The following is a 17,956-nucleotide window of genomic DNA, read 5'->3' on the forward strand; positions in this document are numbered from 1 at the left end:
AATCCTGTGAAATGACATCAACACATACTGGAGGAGTTACTGGCTAGCTACAAGTGGCTAACTTAGCTGACGAACTAACTGCACAGGTAGCAGCTCACATGACCAGAATGACACATTGATGAACCACCAAAGGCACACGCCATTTCTGTTTGAAAATTGAGAATGTTTTTCTTGCCCAAAGTCGACCATTAAAGCGAATTAATTAATTATTTGGGGGGACAGTCTACCTTTTCTGAATATTGGGGGGGGGACATGTCCCCCCATCCCCTGTGGCAATTTCGCTATGCTACCAAGGCCAAAAGTTCTTGGTGTGGTGTTTTCTAAAATGATTTTACAGCTGTCATTTCAACATAAGCTGTAGTTGAGGAAGTGTTATAAAAACCTACCCCCTTCTCTCTCTGAGCACCTCTCTCGCCCTCTCCCTCGGTCATTGCGCGGGTTGTGCGTAGGAGTGAACCCACAGTCTAGTGCTGACTAGGGTTTACAGAACATCTGCCAGCAGCACCAGTGTACCAGAGCGCAGCTGTCACCATTACTTAATCTGCATTGGTTTGCAGCAAAAAGCAAATTGAGCAAGACAACTCAACAGCGCTGAACCCCAGCGCCCTGTCCATCGATTCAGAACGGTCAGGGTGGACTTTGCCCACCATTTTCTGACACTTTTGGGGAATGCACTAAGAGGATACGCTATTTGGAACATGTTACTGGGAAAATTGGTACGGTAAGATTGTTGCATAATTGTTGTATTCTGAAATGTAGTCTTGAAATTCTTTGGATTTCTTTTGGGCAACCTGACTAAATGCTAAATGCGTCCTTGCAACATATTGATCAGTGTAGGGAAGAAATTGTATTTTGAATCGTATTGGCAGGCGTCCAGATCTTGCAAGCGAGCTATAAGAAACCGTATGTAATTATTCATTCTATGCATTAACATATTATCTTCAACGAAAATAAACAACTGATGAATAGCCAAATTGTCGGTAGGCTACATACAGTCTATAAATAGTGGCACACGCACTTGTTTACCCGGGCAATTAAACATGCTAATTGGCTAATGATTAATATTTTGTATAGTCATGTAAGGCTCCGTTATGTTCTATGACACATTATTTTTAATTGTCTTAATTGATGCCAGCTTTTATTTGAGAGTAAATGTTTCAACTGAAACTGAATAGGCCTATGTGTCAGATGTATCAGTTTAAGTGCAGCAGTTCAGATGAACTTGAAACAATATTGATGCAATCAATGAGTGACAGGAATCGTCTGTTCAGACTGATTAGCTTATATAATGAATCACATTCATTTAAGTCTTCTCTTAATTGTCACAGATATCAGCATCTTACTGAGATTTTCTTTGTATATATATACACAGAGTGGTCTAATCAGGGATCAAATCACAAAGATTGTAAACATAAAGGGCTTGTTTGGACAAATGTAAAATATTGTCTATATAACGTTGAAAAAGACAATAAACAGGGGGGTCGTTTTTAAAAAGCGATATTTGTGTATTAAATATTTTACCATGATAATCAAGTTATACATAAATTCAGCTTTTCTGTCCTCCAATAGAAAAACAAACCTCTCTTCAAACTTGGGGCGGCAGGTAGCTTAGTGGTTAAGAGCGTTGTGCCAGTAACCGAAAGGTCGCTGGTTCTAATCCCCGAGCCGACTAGATGAAATATCTGTCGATGTGCCCTTGAGCAAGGCACTTAACCCTAATTGCTCCTGTAAGTCGCTCTGGATAAGAGCGTCTGCTAAATGACATAAATGTAAACTTCAAACTGTGCTGCTTATGGAATAACAAAAGGCAACCACTAGTTGTGATGATTTTAAAGGAGTACTTCAAGCTAAAAAGTATTATGTTCCTCTCTTCAAGGATACTCTGGTTTGTTTGATCATATTTCAAGCTCAACACATACACTAGTAATAACAGAATATTTATCAATATGATGGCGCTATCATCAGACCTGAGTCAAATATAGGCTATAGGTCAAGTACTTTCAACTAGCCTATTTAAGGTGCACTTGATTTTGGGACTATTCCATTGGTTCCATTGTACAGTGTAGGCTAAATAATGCTAAGCTTGAGTATTTGAATGTAGTTGACATCAACCAGTATACAAATATCTAAGTTGTCACAGTACCTACCTATAACTGGTATTTTTTTACCAGTAAAAAAAAAAAGGATTTGGGGATTTGTTTGAATTAATCAGGTAGATTACCTAATGTTCTAGGCTTGACTCCTTGATTCTGATGTTGCGTGAACAGCTTTAGGATGACATCTATCTCTTATTCTCAGGTAGTTGTTCTCTTCGCACTCCTTACGGGATCCAGTGTTAGTGTGGCATATGTCTTTCAAGCAAGTCGACCTGGAGAAGATGCGGGATCTCCGCCACAAACCAAAAGTGAGACATGGATTGATGTGTTGACATCAGGCCTTTCCTGCTCTGACACTCAGTTGGCTAATAAGGGTTTTATTACAGTATAATAAAATAGAGAGTAATATAACCGTTTTGTCAATCAAAGATTGAAATTGTTTGTTGGCATCACCACTGTACCTTTTCTTCCATATTGCACCATTTTCTTGTACAGTAGGCTAATAGACTTACAGCAGTAACCCAATATTTAAGATTGACGTTACATTTTCTGCAGCCTGGTCACCTTTAGCCTTGGTCATTTGTGTTGTCATGATGCCATAGCCTATAATGTGAAACACACAAACTGTGTTTACCAGGCTACATTTTCAGTGCACTGAAGTGTTTGCTAGTGAGTATGCTGTCCATATTAGGACATATCCATGGAAGTTGTGTCAGTCACATGTTGGTGTGTCTCGTTAGCATTGTGCTAATTGTGTTCTCTTGTCCCTGCTATCTCAGACTCCCTGTGGGTTAGCTCAGCAGGATCATGTAAGGGCAGATGTTTTGAATTGGAGGAAGCTTTACCGCCAGGTTGCAGATGTGACAACTTGTGCAAAACCTACTACAGCTGCTGCTCAGATTTCGATGAGCACTGTTTAAAAACAGGTTGGTGTACCAGCTTGTCTTTGAACTGTTTTCTCGTACTGTATCTCTTACTGTGGTGCTATGGTTCAATTAAGGAATAAGGCCCGAGGGGGTGTGGTATATGGCTAATATACCACAGCTAACCATCCACTACTGTTGAAAAGAATTTACACCAAATTAAACAATGGCTGATATTGAATTTGCTTTCTGATTGATTGTGTGTGCATGAGTCATGACTATGGTTTTGTAGTAGCTAGTTATTGATGCTGAATACAGACTCTTACTGTATGTCCCTTCCCTGGTGCAGCGGGTGGCTTTGAGTGCAGTGAAGATCGCTGTGGGGAGACGAGAAACGATGACCACGCTTGCCACTGCTCAGAAGACTGTCTGTTGAGAGGAGACTGCTGCACCAACTACAAAGCTCTCTGCAAAGGTACACACTCAAACTAGGGATGTGTGAAAGGCTGTTGAAGAAAGTGAATTTAGGTCAGTTCATTCCGTATTGGACACCGAAGGGACCCAAATGGGAAGGTAGTCGGTTAGAAGGTAAAGTAGAATGTGGGCTTTGGGTTCTTGTTGTGCATTTTTCTTTTGGACTGCAGAAGTGCATTACTTTCACCTATGTTGTTTGCTCTACAATGAACCGATAAAAAGTGCAAGTTGTGAGTCTCTTATATACATAGTAACTTTCACATTCTACATCAGGAGTATTCAACTCTTTCACTACGAGGTCCAGAGCCTGCTGGTTTTCTGTTCTACCTAATCATTAATTGCACCCACCTGGTGTCCCTGATTAAAAGGGCAACCATGAAAATATGCAGTGAATCTGGCTTCGAGGTCCAGAGTTGAGTTTGAGGGTTCTACATGGCATACATGTATTATATTCTTCTCACACTCTGACAACCTTTAATAATCCAAATACTTTCAAAATGAAGAAGTGAAACTATTTATTTTGAATCAAATTCCAATGCACCGGCAACAGACTTTTGTAGACTTGCGCTGACTTTAACTTACATTTTTTTCCTATTGCAGGAGACGCTAAATGGGTGGACGGTGAGTGTGAGGAGATCACAGGCCCTGAATGTCCTGCAGGGTAAGGCTGAATCAAAAACTCAATAAATGTTATGAATGATTTTATCCTCAGAAACAGTGACAGTGGCTTTATGGTCTGGGGAAAAGGGCAGAAGCTGAGCAGCCAGCTCCAACTTGGACTGGAACCAGTAGCCCTGCGGGCACCTTTTGACCTAACACTACAAGGCCATATGGTTCCCATATAATTTGTGTAAACTAAAGAAGTGACATCACATCAACAGTTAATTTTCCATGACAACTTTTGAGTATTTTGACCTTTTTTCACAGTTTTATCCGCCCTCCTCTGATCATGCTGTCGGTGGATGGGTTCCGGGCCTCCTACATGAAGAAGGGCAAAGCGGTGATCCCCAACATGGAGAAACTGAGTAAGTCACTTCCACTCACATCCTGACACTAGATAGGCCATACTGTAGCTATACTCTTGTTGAAGGCAGAAAAAGTCAAGAACCCAAGCAACTTAGTTACATTGGAGAAAAAAAGTATTTAGTCAGCCACCAATTGTGCAAGTTCTCCCACTTAAAAAGATGAGAGAGGCCTGTAATTTTCATCATAGGTACACGTCAACTATGACAGACAAATTGAGAAAAGAAATCCAGAAAATCACATTATAGGATATTTAATGAATTTATTTGCAAATTATGGTGGAAAATAAGTATTTGGTCACCTACAAACAAGCAAGATTTCTGGCTCTCACAGACCTGTAACTTCTTCTTTAAGAGGCTCCTCTGTCCTCCACTCGTTACCTGTATTAATGGCACCTGTTTGAACTTGTTATCAGTATAAAAGACACCTGTCCACAACCTCAAACAGTCACACTCCAAACTCCACTATGGCCAAGACCAAAGAGCTGTCAAAGGACACCAGAAACAAAATTGTAGACCTGCACCAGGCTGGGAAGACTGAATATGCAATAGGTAAGCAGCTTGGTTTGAAGAAATCAACTGTGGGAGCAATTATTAGGAAATGGAAGACATACAAGACCACTGATAATCTCCCTCGATCTGGGGCTCCACGCAAGATCTCACCCCGTGGGGTCAAAATGATCACAAGAACGGTGAGCAAAAATCCCAGAACCACACGGGGGGACCTAGTGAATGACCTGCAGAGAGCTGGGACCAAAGTAACAAAGCCTACCATCAGTAACACACTACGCCGCCAGGGACTCAAATCCTGCAGTGCCAGACGTGTCCCCCCTGCTTAAGCCAGTACATGTCCAGGCCCGTCTGAAGTTTGCTAGAGTGCATTTGGATGATCCAGAAGAGGATTGGGAGAATGTCATATGGTCAGATGAAACCAAAATAGAACTTTTTGGTAAAAACTCAACTCGTCGTGTTTGGAGGACAAAGAATGCTGAGTTGCATCCAAAGAACACCATACCTACTGTGAAGCATGGGGGTGGAAACATCATGCTTTGGGGCTGTTTTTCTGCAAAGGGACCAGGACGACTGATCCGTGTAAAGGAAAGAATGAATGGGGCCATGTATCGTGAGATTTTGAGTGAAAATCTCCTTATGGATTTTTTTTCCTCATTTTGTCTGTCATAGTTGACGTGTACCTATGATGAAAATTACAGGCCTCTCTCATCTTTTTAAGTGGGAGAACTTGCACAATTGGTGGTTGACTAAATACTTTTTTTCCCCACTGTACATATCAATCAAATGTATTTCATAAAGTCCTTTTTACATCAGCAGTTGTCACAAAGTGCCTTACAGATACCCAGCCTAAACCCCAAAGCGCAAGTAATGCAGAGGCAGAAGCACAGTGGCTAGGAAAAACTCCCTAGAAGGCATACGGGTCTCTAGGAATAAAACAACCTCCTGCTCTACTCTACGCTACTCTACTCTACTCTACTCTGCTCTACTCTGCTCTACGCTACTCTGCTCTACTCTACTCTGCTCTACTCTACTCTGCTCTACTCTATTCTGCTCTACGCTACTCTGCTCTACTCTACTCTACGCTACTATTATGTTTTAGACCAGAATGGATGTGTTGAAGGGAGGTGCTTTCACTTTAGATTTCATGCATTGTGATGAAAGATTCTAGGCTACTGATACTATATTGATAATTTGCTAATTTCTTCCCATATAGGAACATGTGGCACTCATGCACCCTACATGCGACCAGTGTACCCCTCCAAAACCTTCCCCAATTTGTATACTCTTGCCACGGTATGGTTACTTATTCCAATGCATGTCCATATGAATATACCACTATTTTATTGAAACTTGAAATAAAATATGTTTTCAATTAGATGGTTTCCAATTTCCAAGTCATATGCATTGTAACAACATGTAACAACATTATAATAACATTGTAACAACTTTTAAACAGATCTTCGTCAATTATGTTTCTCTGGTATATCTATGAGTTGTGATTTTTTTCAAGGGGCTTTATCCCGAGTCTCATGGAATAGTGGGCAATTCCATGCATGACCCAGTGTTTGACGCCAACTTCAACCTGAGGGGGAGGGAGAAACTGAACCACCGCTGGTGGGGTGGCCAACCTGTGAGTGTATAGATACTGTCCAATTCTTCACACTTACACAGTTTTTAAACTTAGGGAAATACACTAATATGTTTGCAGAATCACAATGACATTTATATAGTGTAAGATAGCAACTTGGAGCAGCATCAAGTTGTTAGTAATGGATAAGATAATAAGTGAATGTGTTTTTTGCATAATGTATGCCTCATGTTTTATATCTGAGCTTGGAACATTGCCTGTTTCCCTGTATGTCTGTAGATCTGGATCACTGCAGAGAAGCAAGGGGTGAAGGCTGGCACCTTCTTCTGGCCATGGTGAGTTAACTTGGTGTTATGATTTAACTGGATAAGAACCCAAATGCAGACAAGTACACCAAGCCAGAGAAGTTTTAACAGGTTTATTTACAATGTTCAAAGTCCAGGTTTCCAAATATATGGGAAGAGCAAGTCCAGGTACAGGGAGGGTAACAGATCCAGATCAGGGCAGGTGTGGTACCGTAATGTCCTAGTGTCCGTGGTGAGTCCAAAAGAGAGGTCCGGTAATGGAGAGCAGGATGGTGGTGGCAGGAGTGAAGCGGAGGCAGGAGTCAGGTTCCAAATATATGGTCGTCTTGACTATGATCTGACGATGAGTGGTAAGTTTGACCGGGTCTTAAAGGCTGAGGTGATATGGTGAATGAGCTGCAGCTGGAACCCTGACTCCCGCACACCAGACTTCACTCCTGCAATCAAGGACAGACAGAGGGGAGGGAGAGAGCAGAGAGAGCTACCTATCAGCAGTAGGCCTAACAGTACCCCCCCTCTACGGACGCCACCTGGCGGCCGACGGGGTTTATCGGGATGTAACCTATGAAACTCTCGGACCAGATCAGGATCCACAATGAAGCTCCTGGGCACCCAGGAACGTTCCTCGGGACCATAACCCTCCCAATCCACCAGGTACTGGAAACCACGACCTCGGCGGCGAACATCCAGAAGTCGCCGGACAGTGTAGACCGGACCCCCACCCACGATCTTGGGCGGAGGAGGGGGACGAGAGGGCGGGCACAAAGGGCTAACCGACACAGGCTTAATCTGGGAAACATGAAAGGTGGAATGAACCCGTAGGGAGGCAGGAAGCTGTAGCTTAACCGCGCAGGGGTTAACAATAGACAGTATCTTGAACGGTCCTATAAAACGAGGCGCCATCTTCTTAGACTCCACCTTCAATGGAAGGTCCCGTGACTTCAGCCATACCTCTTGACCAGGAGAGTAACCGGGAGCCTGGGACCGGTGACGGTTGGCTTGCCTCTGCATGTACGCCGAAGCTCGGGACAGAGCTACCCTGGCCTTCCTCCAGACCTTGAAGCAGCGGCGCATGTGGGACTGCACCGAGGGTACCGCAAGTTCCCTCTCTTGGGAAAGGAACAGGGGAGGTTGATAACCCAGAGCACACAGAAAAGGAGACAAACCAGAGGAAGCGTTAGTCAAGGTGTTATGAGCATATTCCACCCAGGGGAGCATGGAGCTCCATGACCCAGGGTTAGACCCAGTGACACAGCGAAGAGCGGTCTCCATCTCCTGGTTCGCTCTCTCGGCTTGCCCGTTGGTCTGGGGGTGATATCCAGAGGACAGGCTGGATGTAATGCCCAAAGCTTTACAGAAAGCTTTCCACACCTGGGAGACAAACTGGGGACCCCTGTCAGAGACAATATCCGTGGGTAGACCATGAGAGCGGAACACATGTTCAACCAAAATATCAGCCGTCTCTCTGGCAGTGGGCAGTTTAGGTAGGGCCAAAAAATGAGCGAACTTAGAAAAACGATCAATCACCGTAAGAATGACAGTCTTACCAGATGAGGGGGAAGTCCAGTGACAAAATCCATAGCGATATGCGACCAGGGCCGGCTGGGTATAGGTAGAGGTCGTAGATGACCAGCGCTGGCCTGGGTGGAGTTTTTACTTCGTGCACATACCGTACAAGCAGCAATGAAGGCTCGAGTGTCCGCCTCCATCGTGGCCCACCAGAACTTCCGTCGCACAAAGTCAAGGGTCCGCGAAACTCCAGGGTGACAGGTAAGGGGAGACGAGTGAGCCCACTGAAGTACCTGGGAGCGAGCAGACTCAGGGACAAACATCCGGTTAGGAGGACCCCTCCCAGGGTCAGCTTGATGATGTTGAGCCTGTCTAACAATCCCCTCGATGTCACATGTGATGACTGCAATACTGCAGGTAGGAGGCAAAATGGGTTCAGGGTTACTACCAGTATCAACAGCCGAATGAACACGAGACAGGGCGTCAGGCTTGACGTTGCGTGACCCAGGACGGTAAGACAGAGAAAAATTGAATCTCCCAAAAAATAGTGCCCACCTGGCTTGACGGGGTTGAGCTGCTTCGCTGACTGGAGGTAAGCCAGATTCTTATGATCCGTCCAAACGATGAAGGGTTGTTCCGCCCCCTCCAACCAATGTCGCCACTCCTCGAGAGCCAGCTTAACGGCGAGCAGTTCACGATTTCCAACATCATAATTCCTCTCTGCCTGAGAAAGTTTCCTTGAGAGAAAAGCACAGGGATGCAGTTTGTTATCTTCAGGAGAACGTTGTGACAACACTGCACCTACCCCAGTGTCGGATGCATCCACCTCCACGACAAACTGGCGGTCGGGGTCCGGCTGCATCAGAATGGGAGCCGAGGCGAGCGATGTTTCAGTTCTTCGAACGCTGATTCGGCCCCTTCATTCCAAGCGAACGGTCGTGAGATGGAGGTGAGAGCGGTGAGTGGCGCCGCAATGCGGCTGTAGTCCTTGATGAACCTCCTATAGAAGTTCGCAAACCCCAGGAATCGTTGAAGTTGTTTGCGGGTAGAGGGAGCTGGCCAGTCCGTGACAGCAGAGATCTTAGCTGGGTCCATCCGCAGCTCCCCCTGAGCTATGATGTAACCCAAAAAGAGGTCTCAGACACATGAAATTCACATTTCTCCATCTTCACAAACAGTCTGTTCTCCAACAACCTTTGCAACACCTGGCGCACATGCAGTTCATGTTCCTGGGAGGACTCTGAGAAAATCAAGATATCATCCAGATAGACAAAAACAAACCGATTCAACATGTCCCGAAGGACATCATTGACTAGTGCCTGAAAAACAGCAGGGGCATTAGACAACCCAAAAGGCATAACCCGATACTCAAAATGTCCCAAGGGTGTGTTGAAGGCAGTCTTCCATTCATCACCCTTACGAATGCGCACCAGGTGATACGCATTTCGTAGATCCAGTTTCGTAAAGATGGTAGCACCATGAAGGAGGGGAAAAGCAGAATTAATCAAAGGCAGAGAATACTTGTTCTTAATGGTGATGTTGTTAAGTCCACGGTAATCAATACAGGGTCTGAGGGTCTTATCCTTCTTAGCAACAAAAAGAATCCCGCTCCTACAGGTGACGAGGAAGGACGCATAATACCTGCCGCCAAGGAGTCCCGAATGTAGTTCTCCATAGCCTCCGTCTCCGGCCGGGAGAGATTGTACAGGCGACTGCTGGGGATCGGGGCTCCTGGCTGGAGGTCAATGGCGCAGTCGTAAGGCCGGTGAGGAGGAAGAGAAGTAGCTCTGTGTTTGCAGAAAACGGATGCCAGGTCATGATACACGTCAGGAACAGCAGAAAGATCCATGGACTCCAGTGGAGGTTGAGGCACAGTACTGGCAGGAGTCTGAGCAGAACACAAACAATTCACATGACAAAATGTGCTCCATGAAACAATGCTACCTGTCACCCAATCAATGTGTGGATTGTGTTTTATGAGCCAGGGGATACCAAGGACCAGGGGAGTCTGTGGGCAGTCGATAATATGGAATTGAATGTTCTCCTGATGATTTCCCGACACTCTAAGACAAACAGGAACAGTCTGATGGGTAATGCGGGTCAACAATTGTCCATTTAGACCCTTAGCCTGCAGCGGACAGTCCATAGGAACAGTCTCCAAATCCATTTGTTGAGCCCACTCTCTATCCAAAAAGCTTTCGTCGGCACCAGAGTCAATCAGCGCACTAACAGAGAAATTCTGGGACTGCCACTGGAGGGATGCCTGGAGCAGAATGCGGGGAGAAGAGGAAGAATCCGCTGCTCGGCTCACCAAAACTTCTCCCATTAATGATGAGCCGGCCCTTTTCCCCGGACGAACTGGGCAGGAAGGAACGAAATGACCAGCTTCTCCACAATACAGGCAGACCCGAGCCTGAATACGACGTGCACGCTCCTCTGAGGACAACCGTGCACGACCCACCTCCATGGCTTCGGGTTCAGTGCTCCTCGTATCGACTCGGGAAGACACGGCTCTCTCCGTAGGGACGATGCAAGGAGGAGTTTGTTGATGACAGACAGGTTGCTTGGAACTAACACTCCTCTCCCGGCGGGCGCTCCCGAATCCGATTATCCAACCTGATAGTGAGTGAAATAAGATTATCCAGCGTAGGCGATTCATCATATGACACCAATTCATCTTTTAAGGTCTCAGACAAAGCATTGATGAACACTCCTTGTAATGCCTCGTCATTCCAACCACTCACTGCTGCTAAAGTCCGAAACTCCACTGCCATCTCCGCCACACTACGAGCCCCCTGCCGAAGAGAAAACAGCCGTTTCGCAGCCTCCTTGCCTCGTACGGGGTGGTCAAAACCTTCCTCATCTCCGTGGTGAAGGCAACGTAAGCGTTGCAAATGTCCGACTGACTCTCCCAGACCGCGGATCCCCAGGCACGAGCGGAACCGCTAGTAGAGTTGATAAGGTAGGCAATACGGGCTCTTTCTGAGGCGTAGGTGAGGGGCTGTTGTTCAAACACTAACGAGCATTGAGTCAAAAAATCGCCACAGGTTCCCATGTTCCCGTCATAGCGCTCTGGAGCAGGAACAAAAGGCTCTCTGATCTGGGCTGAAGGGGTAGTAAGGGCAGATACTTGATTGGAGAGTAATTGAACCTGATTAAGCAGCACCTGACTGTCCTCAGCAATCGTTTTAAACAGGGTATCATGTTGGCCAAGTAAAATGCCCTGATTGGCTATGGCAGTCCAAATTTGAGTGCACTCTGGGGTGGTATCCGAGCTACTGTCTGCTGGGTTCATGTTGGTCAGATCATACTGTTATGATTTAACTGGATAAGAACCCAAATGCAGACAAGTACACCAAGCCAGAGAAGTTTTAACAGGTTTATTTACAATGTTCAAAGTCCAGGTTTCCAAATATATGGGAAGAGCAAGTCCAGGTACAGGGAGGGTAACAGATCCAGATCAGGGCAGGTGTGGTACCGTAATGTCCTAGTGTCCGTGGTGAGTCCAAAAGAGAGGTCCGGTAATGGAGAGCAGGATGGTGGTGGCAGGAGTGAAGCGGAGGCAGGAGTCAGGTTCCAAATATATGGTCGTCTTGACTATGATCTGACGATGAGTGGTAAGTTTGACCGGGTCTTAAAGGCTGAGGTGATATGGTGAATGAGCTGCAGCTGGAACCCTGACTCCCGCACACCAGACTTCACTCCTGCAATCAAGGACAGACAGAGGGGAGGGAGAGAGCAGAGAGAGCTACCTATCAGCAGTAGGCCTAACACTTGGTCTCTTTGTCAATGACTATTTTGACCTTCAACTACTGTGGCCTGTTAGAGCAAAATGACACAACAAATAATTGATCAGTTGATTCAAAAACCAAGACCATTAATTATTTATGAAACATTAATACTGAGTGGTGAAACTGAATATATAGATGATGATAAGGCACAACATAAACACAAATAAGTTCTGATTTTACTTGTGAAATAATGCAAATAACTTGCATATCTATGACCTAATAATCACAAGGGGGTCATTGCTGCGGCACATCCTTACAAACAATACCCCCCACACAAGCAGACACATTGGCCATTGAGCATGGTAGCGTAGAGCCCAGTTTGTTTTGCTGGCGAGTTTCACTAATTAGCATACACACGTCAGACTGCCAGTCAAACACTTTGGTTGATATTTCTACGTTTTGACACCCTTTTTGTTTTTTGTGAAAAAATGTACCCCCATAACATGTAGTTATTCTAGAACTAAGTCATGAGATACTTGCAAGTATACTTGACTGACATGTCTGTGTCGTTGCAGGGTGATTCCACTAGAGAGGAGAATCCTGACCATCCTGCGATGGCTTAGTCTTCCTGACGATGAGAGGTTAGATATTCATCCCCAATGCTCATTAAATATGAACATCAACATGTGCCAACCTCACTTCCACCAATTTTCCCAACCAAATTTCCACAAAAGACTCAGAGATGGACTAAGCTACTCAGCCTTATAAGAGCGTTAATAGATACTTAATAGAGAATCAAGCTACTGTACTGTACTGAGGTCAGTGGTTGAGCTGTGTGTCTGTGTGCTGTCTTTAGGCCCTATGTGTACGCTGTCCACTCAGAGCAGCCTGACACGTTCGGACACAGACTGGGACCCTTCAGCAACGAGGTGAGCTCCTCTGATTGTCCCCAGTCCCGAATTGGTTCGACAGATAGAGAGCCACTGGTGGAGGAGATTAGGCCAGAGATGGTTGATGGTTGCTATGGGGCGGGGTGGGTGTTGTGAGGGGGGGGTCAAGTAAGAGCAACTCATCTTAAGGTGATAAAGCGCTAAGTCATGTTGCGGTCTCTAACTTTGGTGATATTTACGCATTAATACTGTAAATACAGGTAAAATGTTATCATGAACCACAACTGATAAATTCCAGAGATTACTTACTGTAGTAACCTTTGTGTGTTTTGTGTCTTATAGTTGGACAACCCCCTGAGGGAGATTGATAATGTCATTGGTCAGCTGATGAACGGCCTGAAGCAGATGAACCTACACCGCTGTGTCAACATCATCGTCGTTGGAGACCATGGTATGGAAGAACGGACCACAAGGACCACCATTTTGAATTGTATCTGCACTAGCCTATGTCTACTCTGGTTAACTGACCTAATAACACCAAAACATATTTCCCTGATGTCTTGATAACATTGTGAAAAAATACATATTTACCTTGTTGTAATCTTGTTATTTTGTTCCATGAGAAATGTTTACTAACCTTGGCTTATGCATAACTTGTCTCTTTCTGCCCCTAGGAATGGAGGAGGCCCACTGTGATAGGACTGAGTTCCTCAGCACCTATCCTCTGAACGTGGATGAGATCAATCTGATCCCTGGATCTCTTGGGAGAATCCGGGCCCGGGATCCCAAATCAACCACCTGTGAGTTACACAGTACTGTAAGGGAATGGACATAGCAGGCTAGATTCATGAACTAGAATGTGTTCAAACATCTTTCTTTCTTTCTAGTTTATATTTTCCTATGTATCTGTTTTACTTTTTTATGTTAACTTTTTTCAGATGACCCAAAAGTAGTTGTGGCAAATCTTACAGTAAGTACACATGAAAAATGAACAAAACAAAACAATGATTATGTTTTTGTTAGATATTTTGCTGGCTGTGTAGAACTTTCTGTAAGTCATCTACATGTGTGATCACAGAGTCCATGTAATGACCTTGTTTTACAGTGTAAAATGCCAACCCAGCACTTTAAGCCTTACTTGAAACAACACCTCCCAAAACGGCTTCACTACGCCAACAACCGCAGAATTGAGGATGTCCACTTACTCATGGAGAGAAAGTGGCACATTGCCAGGTATTGCATTTTTCTACAGTACTAGTACTATCAACTCAACTAGATTAAGTTAAAAAGCATTGTATGGAATTTGGGGACTAATTGGCATTTGTCTAAAACTTTTTATTTTGTATATTCTATGTGATGCAGGAAAGTGCCTGAAAACAGGAGGCATCCTGGGAGATGTGGTTTCTTTGGTGACCACGGATTTGACAATAAGATCACCAGTATGCGGGTAAACCACTGAAATTAAAATAACGTTTTCCAGATATTGTATTCTTAGCTGCTTGTGTTTACCTTGTTTCCAATGTTTGTTCCCTGTATAGACTATCTTTTTGGGCTACGGACCAAGCTTTATGTTCCAGACAAAAGTGGCAGAATTTGAAAATATCGAGTTGTACAATGTCATGTGCGGTACGATTTCTTTCTGTACTTAAGTGCTATTACGAGTTTATTTGTTGGCACCACCAATTACTCTGAAAACGATATTTACAATAAATATTTCATAACTAGGAAATATAAAGTTTCTGTGGAAACTTTGTTCCATACAAAATCAATCTCATATGCCCTTCTTTCTCAGACCTCCTGGGCTTGACCCCTGCCCCTAACAATGGAACCCATGGGAGTCTGAATGACATGCTGAAAGCCCCTCCTTTCACACCCACCATGCCAGAGGAAGTGACTGCTCCCACCAGCTCTGACACTACCTCAGCCACGACCTACGACCTGGGATGTAGCTGTGACAATGAGGTCAGTGGTGAGGTCATGAGTGGAAACCAACTCAAAGAGTTTTATAGAGTAACAGGTTTGGGGTCCATTCCATTTTAAACCCCTAAGGTCGATGTCCGCGCCCTCGCGGAAATCAAATTAGCATTAAAAAAATAAATCCCCAGAAAAGTCTGCCAGTTTAAGCTAGAGATATCCGTTTTTTTTTACATTGGATGCGTCTCAATCCACCGCATCCGCCTATGTTGCACCTCCACATCTGCAGTGAAAGGTGACAGAGCTAGAGCGGTGTTTGTCAGACCATGAGACGTCCTGAAAATCGGTCTTCTCACAAATTCGTATGTAGCGTCCGAACATTTGGCCCAAAAAATTGTCAAAGACTCCAGTCACCCAAATCATAGACTGTTCTCTCTGCTACCGCACGGCAAGCGGTACCGGAGCGCCAAGGCTCCTTAACAGCTTCTACTCCCAAGCCATAAGACTGCTGAACAATTAATCAAATGGCCATCTGGACTATTTGCATTGACACTGCTGCTACTCGCTGTTTATTATCTATGCATAGTCACTTTACCCCTACCTACATGTACAAATGACCTCGACTAACCTGTACCCCCGCACATTGACTCGGTTCCGGTACCCCCTGTATATAGCCTCGTTATTGTTATTTTATTGTGTTATTATTATAATTTTTTTTTTGTTTACATTAGTTTATTTAGTAAATATTTTCTTAACTCTATTTTCTTAAAACGGCATTGTTGGTTAAGGGCTTGTAAGTAAGCATTTCACGGTAAGGTCTACACCTGTTGTATTCGGCGCATGTGACAAATAAAATGTGATTTGATTTGATAAACTAATATGACCCCTCTGTGGAAAGGTGAGGCTCTCACGAACACGTACATGTCGGTTGTTCTGAAAGTCCCCTGGTACCAGTTGAAAAAATTAATGGAAGTATATATGGAGACTGTTAAGTGCCAAAAATAAGGGGTTAAACACATGTAAAAATAAAATAAAACATGTTTCCTGATCTTTGTCTTGGGTGGCAGGTAACCTAGCAGTTAAGAGCATTGGGACAGTAGATGAAAGGTTGCTGGTTCAAACCCCTGAGCTGACTAGGTGAAAAATCTGTCAATGTGTGTCACGATCGTCATGGAGAGACCAAGGCGCAGCGTTGCGGGTGAACATATTATATTTATTAAATGATCACACGATCAAAACAACAAACGAAAAACGTGACGTCTATGGTTAAACACACACCAACACGACAGAAGAAACCACCTAAACCAGACCAAGCAGCGTGTCCGTGGCAGCCTCGACTGGGTCAAGCCTAGTGAGGAGCAGAGAGGGTGGACTTGGGACCAGTTGAGGAGGAGCTTCGACTGGGTCAAGCCCATTGAGGAGCTGAATGGCGAGAGTTGGAGACAGAGGAGCGAGAGTTGGGCGAGAACGATGGAGGCCTGGCCCACGGGGAGGAGAGACCCCCAGAAATTTTTTAGGGGGGGGCTCACGACGTCGGGGCAGCAGGAGGCCACGATAGAGCGGTCCAGCGGGTTGGCAGAGGAGGCCGCCAGGTTACGGGAGTCACTGGTCACCAGGGGGAAGGAGGTTGTAGAGGCACGGCGAGAGGTACTGGCGTGTGTTGCCAGTCCGGTCCGGCCTGTTCCTGATCCTCAAGTAGGGCCAGTGGTGTGTGTTCCCAGTACGGTCCGGCCTGTTCCTGCCACTCCCACCAAGTCAGTGGTGCGTTTCGTCAGCCCGGCGCGGCCCGTTCCTGCTCCCCGCCCCAAGTCAGTGGTGCGCGTCGTCAGCCCGGTCTGGCCCATTCCTGCTCCCCGCACCAAGTCAGTGGTGCGCGTCGTCAGCCCGGTTCGGCCCATTCCTGTTCCCCGCACCAAGTCAGTGGTGCGCGTCGTCAGCCCGGTCCGGCCCATTCCTGCTCCCCGCACCAAGTCAGTGGTGCGCGTTGTCAGCCCGGTCCGGCCCATTCCTGCTCCCGCGCACCAAGTCAGTGGTGCGCGTCGTCAGCCCGGTCCGGCCCATTCCTGCTCCCCGCACCAAGTCAGGGGTGCGCCCGTCAGCCCGGTCCGGTCCATTCCTGCTCCCGCACCAAGGCAGTGGTGCGCCCGTCAGCCCGGCTCGGCCCGTTCCTGCTCCCCGCACCAAGTCAGTGGTGTGCTTCGTCAGCCCAGTCCGGCCTGTCCCTGCTCCACGCACCAAGCCTACGGTGTGCGTCGTCAGCCTGGTAAGGCCCGTTCCTCCTCCACGCACCAAGCCAGGGGTGCGCGTCGTCAGTCCAGCACAACCCGTGCCTGGGTCATGTCCGGAGCCGAATCCGCCGCCTAGGCGGAGTGCCCACCCGGTCCCTCCCCTGTGGGATTTAGTTGGCGCGGTCGGAGTCCGCGCCTTTAGGGGGGGTACTGTCACGCCCTGGCTCTGGGGACAATGTTATGTTGAGCCAGGGTGTGTAATTCTATGTTTGATTTTTCTATGTTGGTCTGAGTGACTCCCAATCAGAGGCAACGAGTGTCAGCTGGGTGTCTCTGATTGGGAGCCATATTTAACTGTCTGTCTTTCACGTTGTGTTTGTGGTTTCTTGTTCGTGTTGGTGTGTGTTTAACCATAGACGTCACGTTTTTCGTTTGTTGTTTTGATCGTGTGATCATTTAATAAATATAATATGTTCACCCGCAACGCTGCGCCTTGGTCTCTCCATGACGATCGTGACAATGTGCTCTTGAGCAAGGCACTTAACCCTAATTGCTTCTGTAAGTCACTCTGGATAAGAGCGTCTGCTAAATGACATAAATGTAAAAATATATATAGGACAGACACTTCAGAACAAACTTCCTTTTTAGTTTTTTGGGGGGACTATCTGTTTTTCCATGTATGGAATCTGTTATTCAGTGTGTTGGTATGGGCTAATAGCAGTAAGGCCCAAAATAATTTTTCATCAAATATTTGTAATTTTCTTTGTATACTTCAAGAGGTCTTAAAATTCAAAATCAAATAGCAAAATGACCCATGGCATGA

General features: G+C 45.7%; 1 protein-coding gene across 2 annotated transcripts in view; it reads left to right on the forward strand.

Moving 5' to 3' along the window:
- The first annotated feature begins 418 nt into the window (after positions 1-418).
- Positions 419-17,956, forward strand: part of LOC121585775 (ectonucleotide pyrophosphatase/phosphodiesterase family member 2) — a 53,689-nt gene continuing 36,151 nt past the window's right edge. The window contains exons 1-18 of one of the 2 annotated variants that reach the window (XM_045226383.1): positions 419-716; positions 2,299-2,404; positions 2,867-3,022; positions 3,309-3,434; positions 4,034-4,094; positions 4,361-4,458; positions 6,182-6,261; positions 6,479-6,598; positions 6,836-6,891; positions 12,677-12,742; positions 12,958-13,030; positions 13,334-13,442; positions 13,666-13,791; positions 13,930-13,961; positions 14,097-14,224; positions 14,354-14,438; positions 14,530-14,617; positions 14,784-14,953. In XM_045226383.1, coding sequence (XP_045082318.1) covers positions 699-716; positions 2,299-2,404; positions 2,867-3,022; positions 3,309-3,434; positions 4,034-4,094; positions 4,361-4,458; positions 6,182-6,261; positions 6,479-6,598; positions 6,836-6,891; positions 12,677-12,742; positions 12,958-13,030; positions 13,334-13,442; positions 13,666-13,791; positions 13,930-13,961; positions 14,097-14,224; positions 14,354-14,438; positions 14,530-14,617; positions 14,784-14,953 — 1,698 coding nt within the window. In that variant the 5' untranslated portion in view covers positions 419-698. The remainder of the gene's footprint in view (positions 717-2,298; positions 2,405-2,866; positions 3,023-3,308; positions 3,435-4,033; positions 4,095-4,360; positions 4,459-6,181; positions 6,262-6,478; positions 6,599-6,835; positions 6,892-12,676; positions 12,743-12,957; positions 13,031-13,333; positions 13,443-13,665; positions 13,792-13,929; positions 13,962-14,096; positions 14,225-14,353; positions 14,439-14,529; positions 14,618-14,783; positions 14,954-17,956) is intronic. The other variant, XM_045226384.1, reaches the window with a different exon arrangement.

The sequence above is a fragment of the Coregonus clupeaformis genome, chromosome 17 (assembly GCF_020615455.1).
Source record: "Coregonus clupeaformis isolate EN_2021a chromosome 17, ASM2061545v1, whole genome shotgun sequence".
Taxonomy (NCBI): domain Eukaryota; kingdom Metazoa; phylum Chordata; class Actinopteri; order Salmoniformes; family Salmonidae; genus Coregonus; species Coregonus clupeaformis.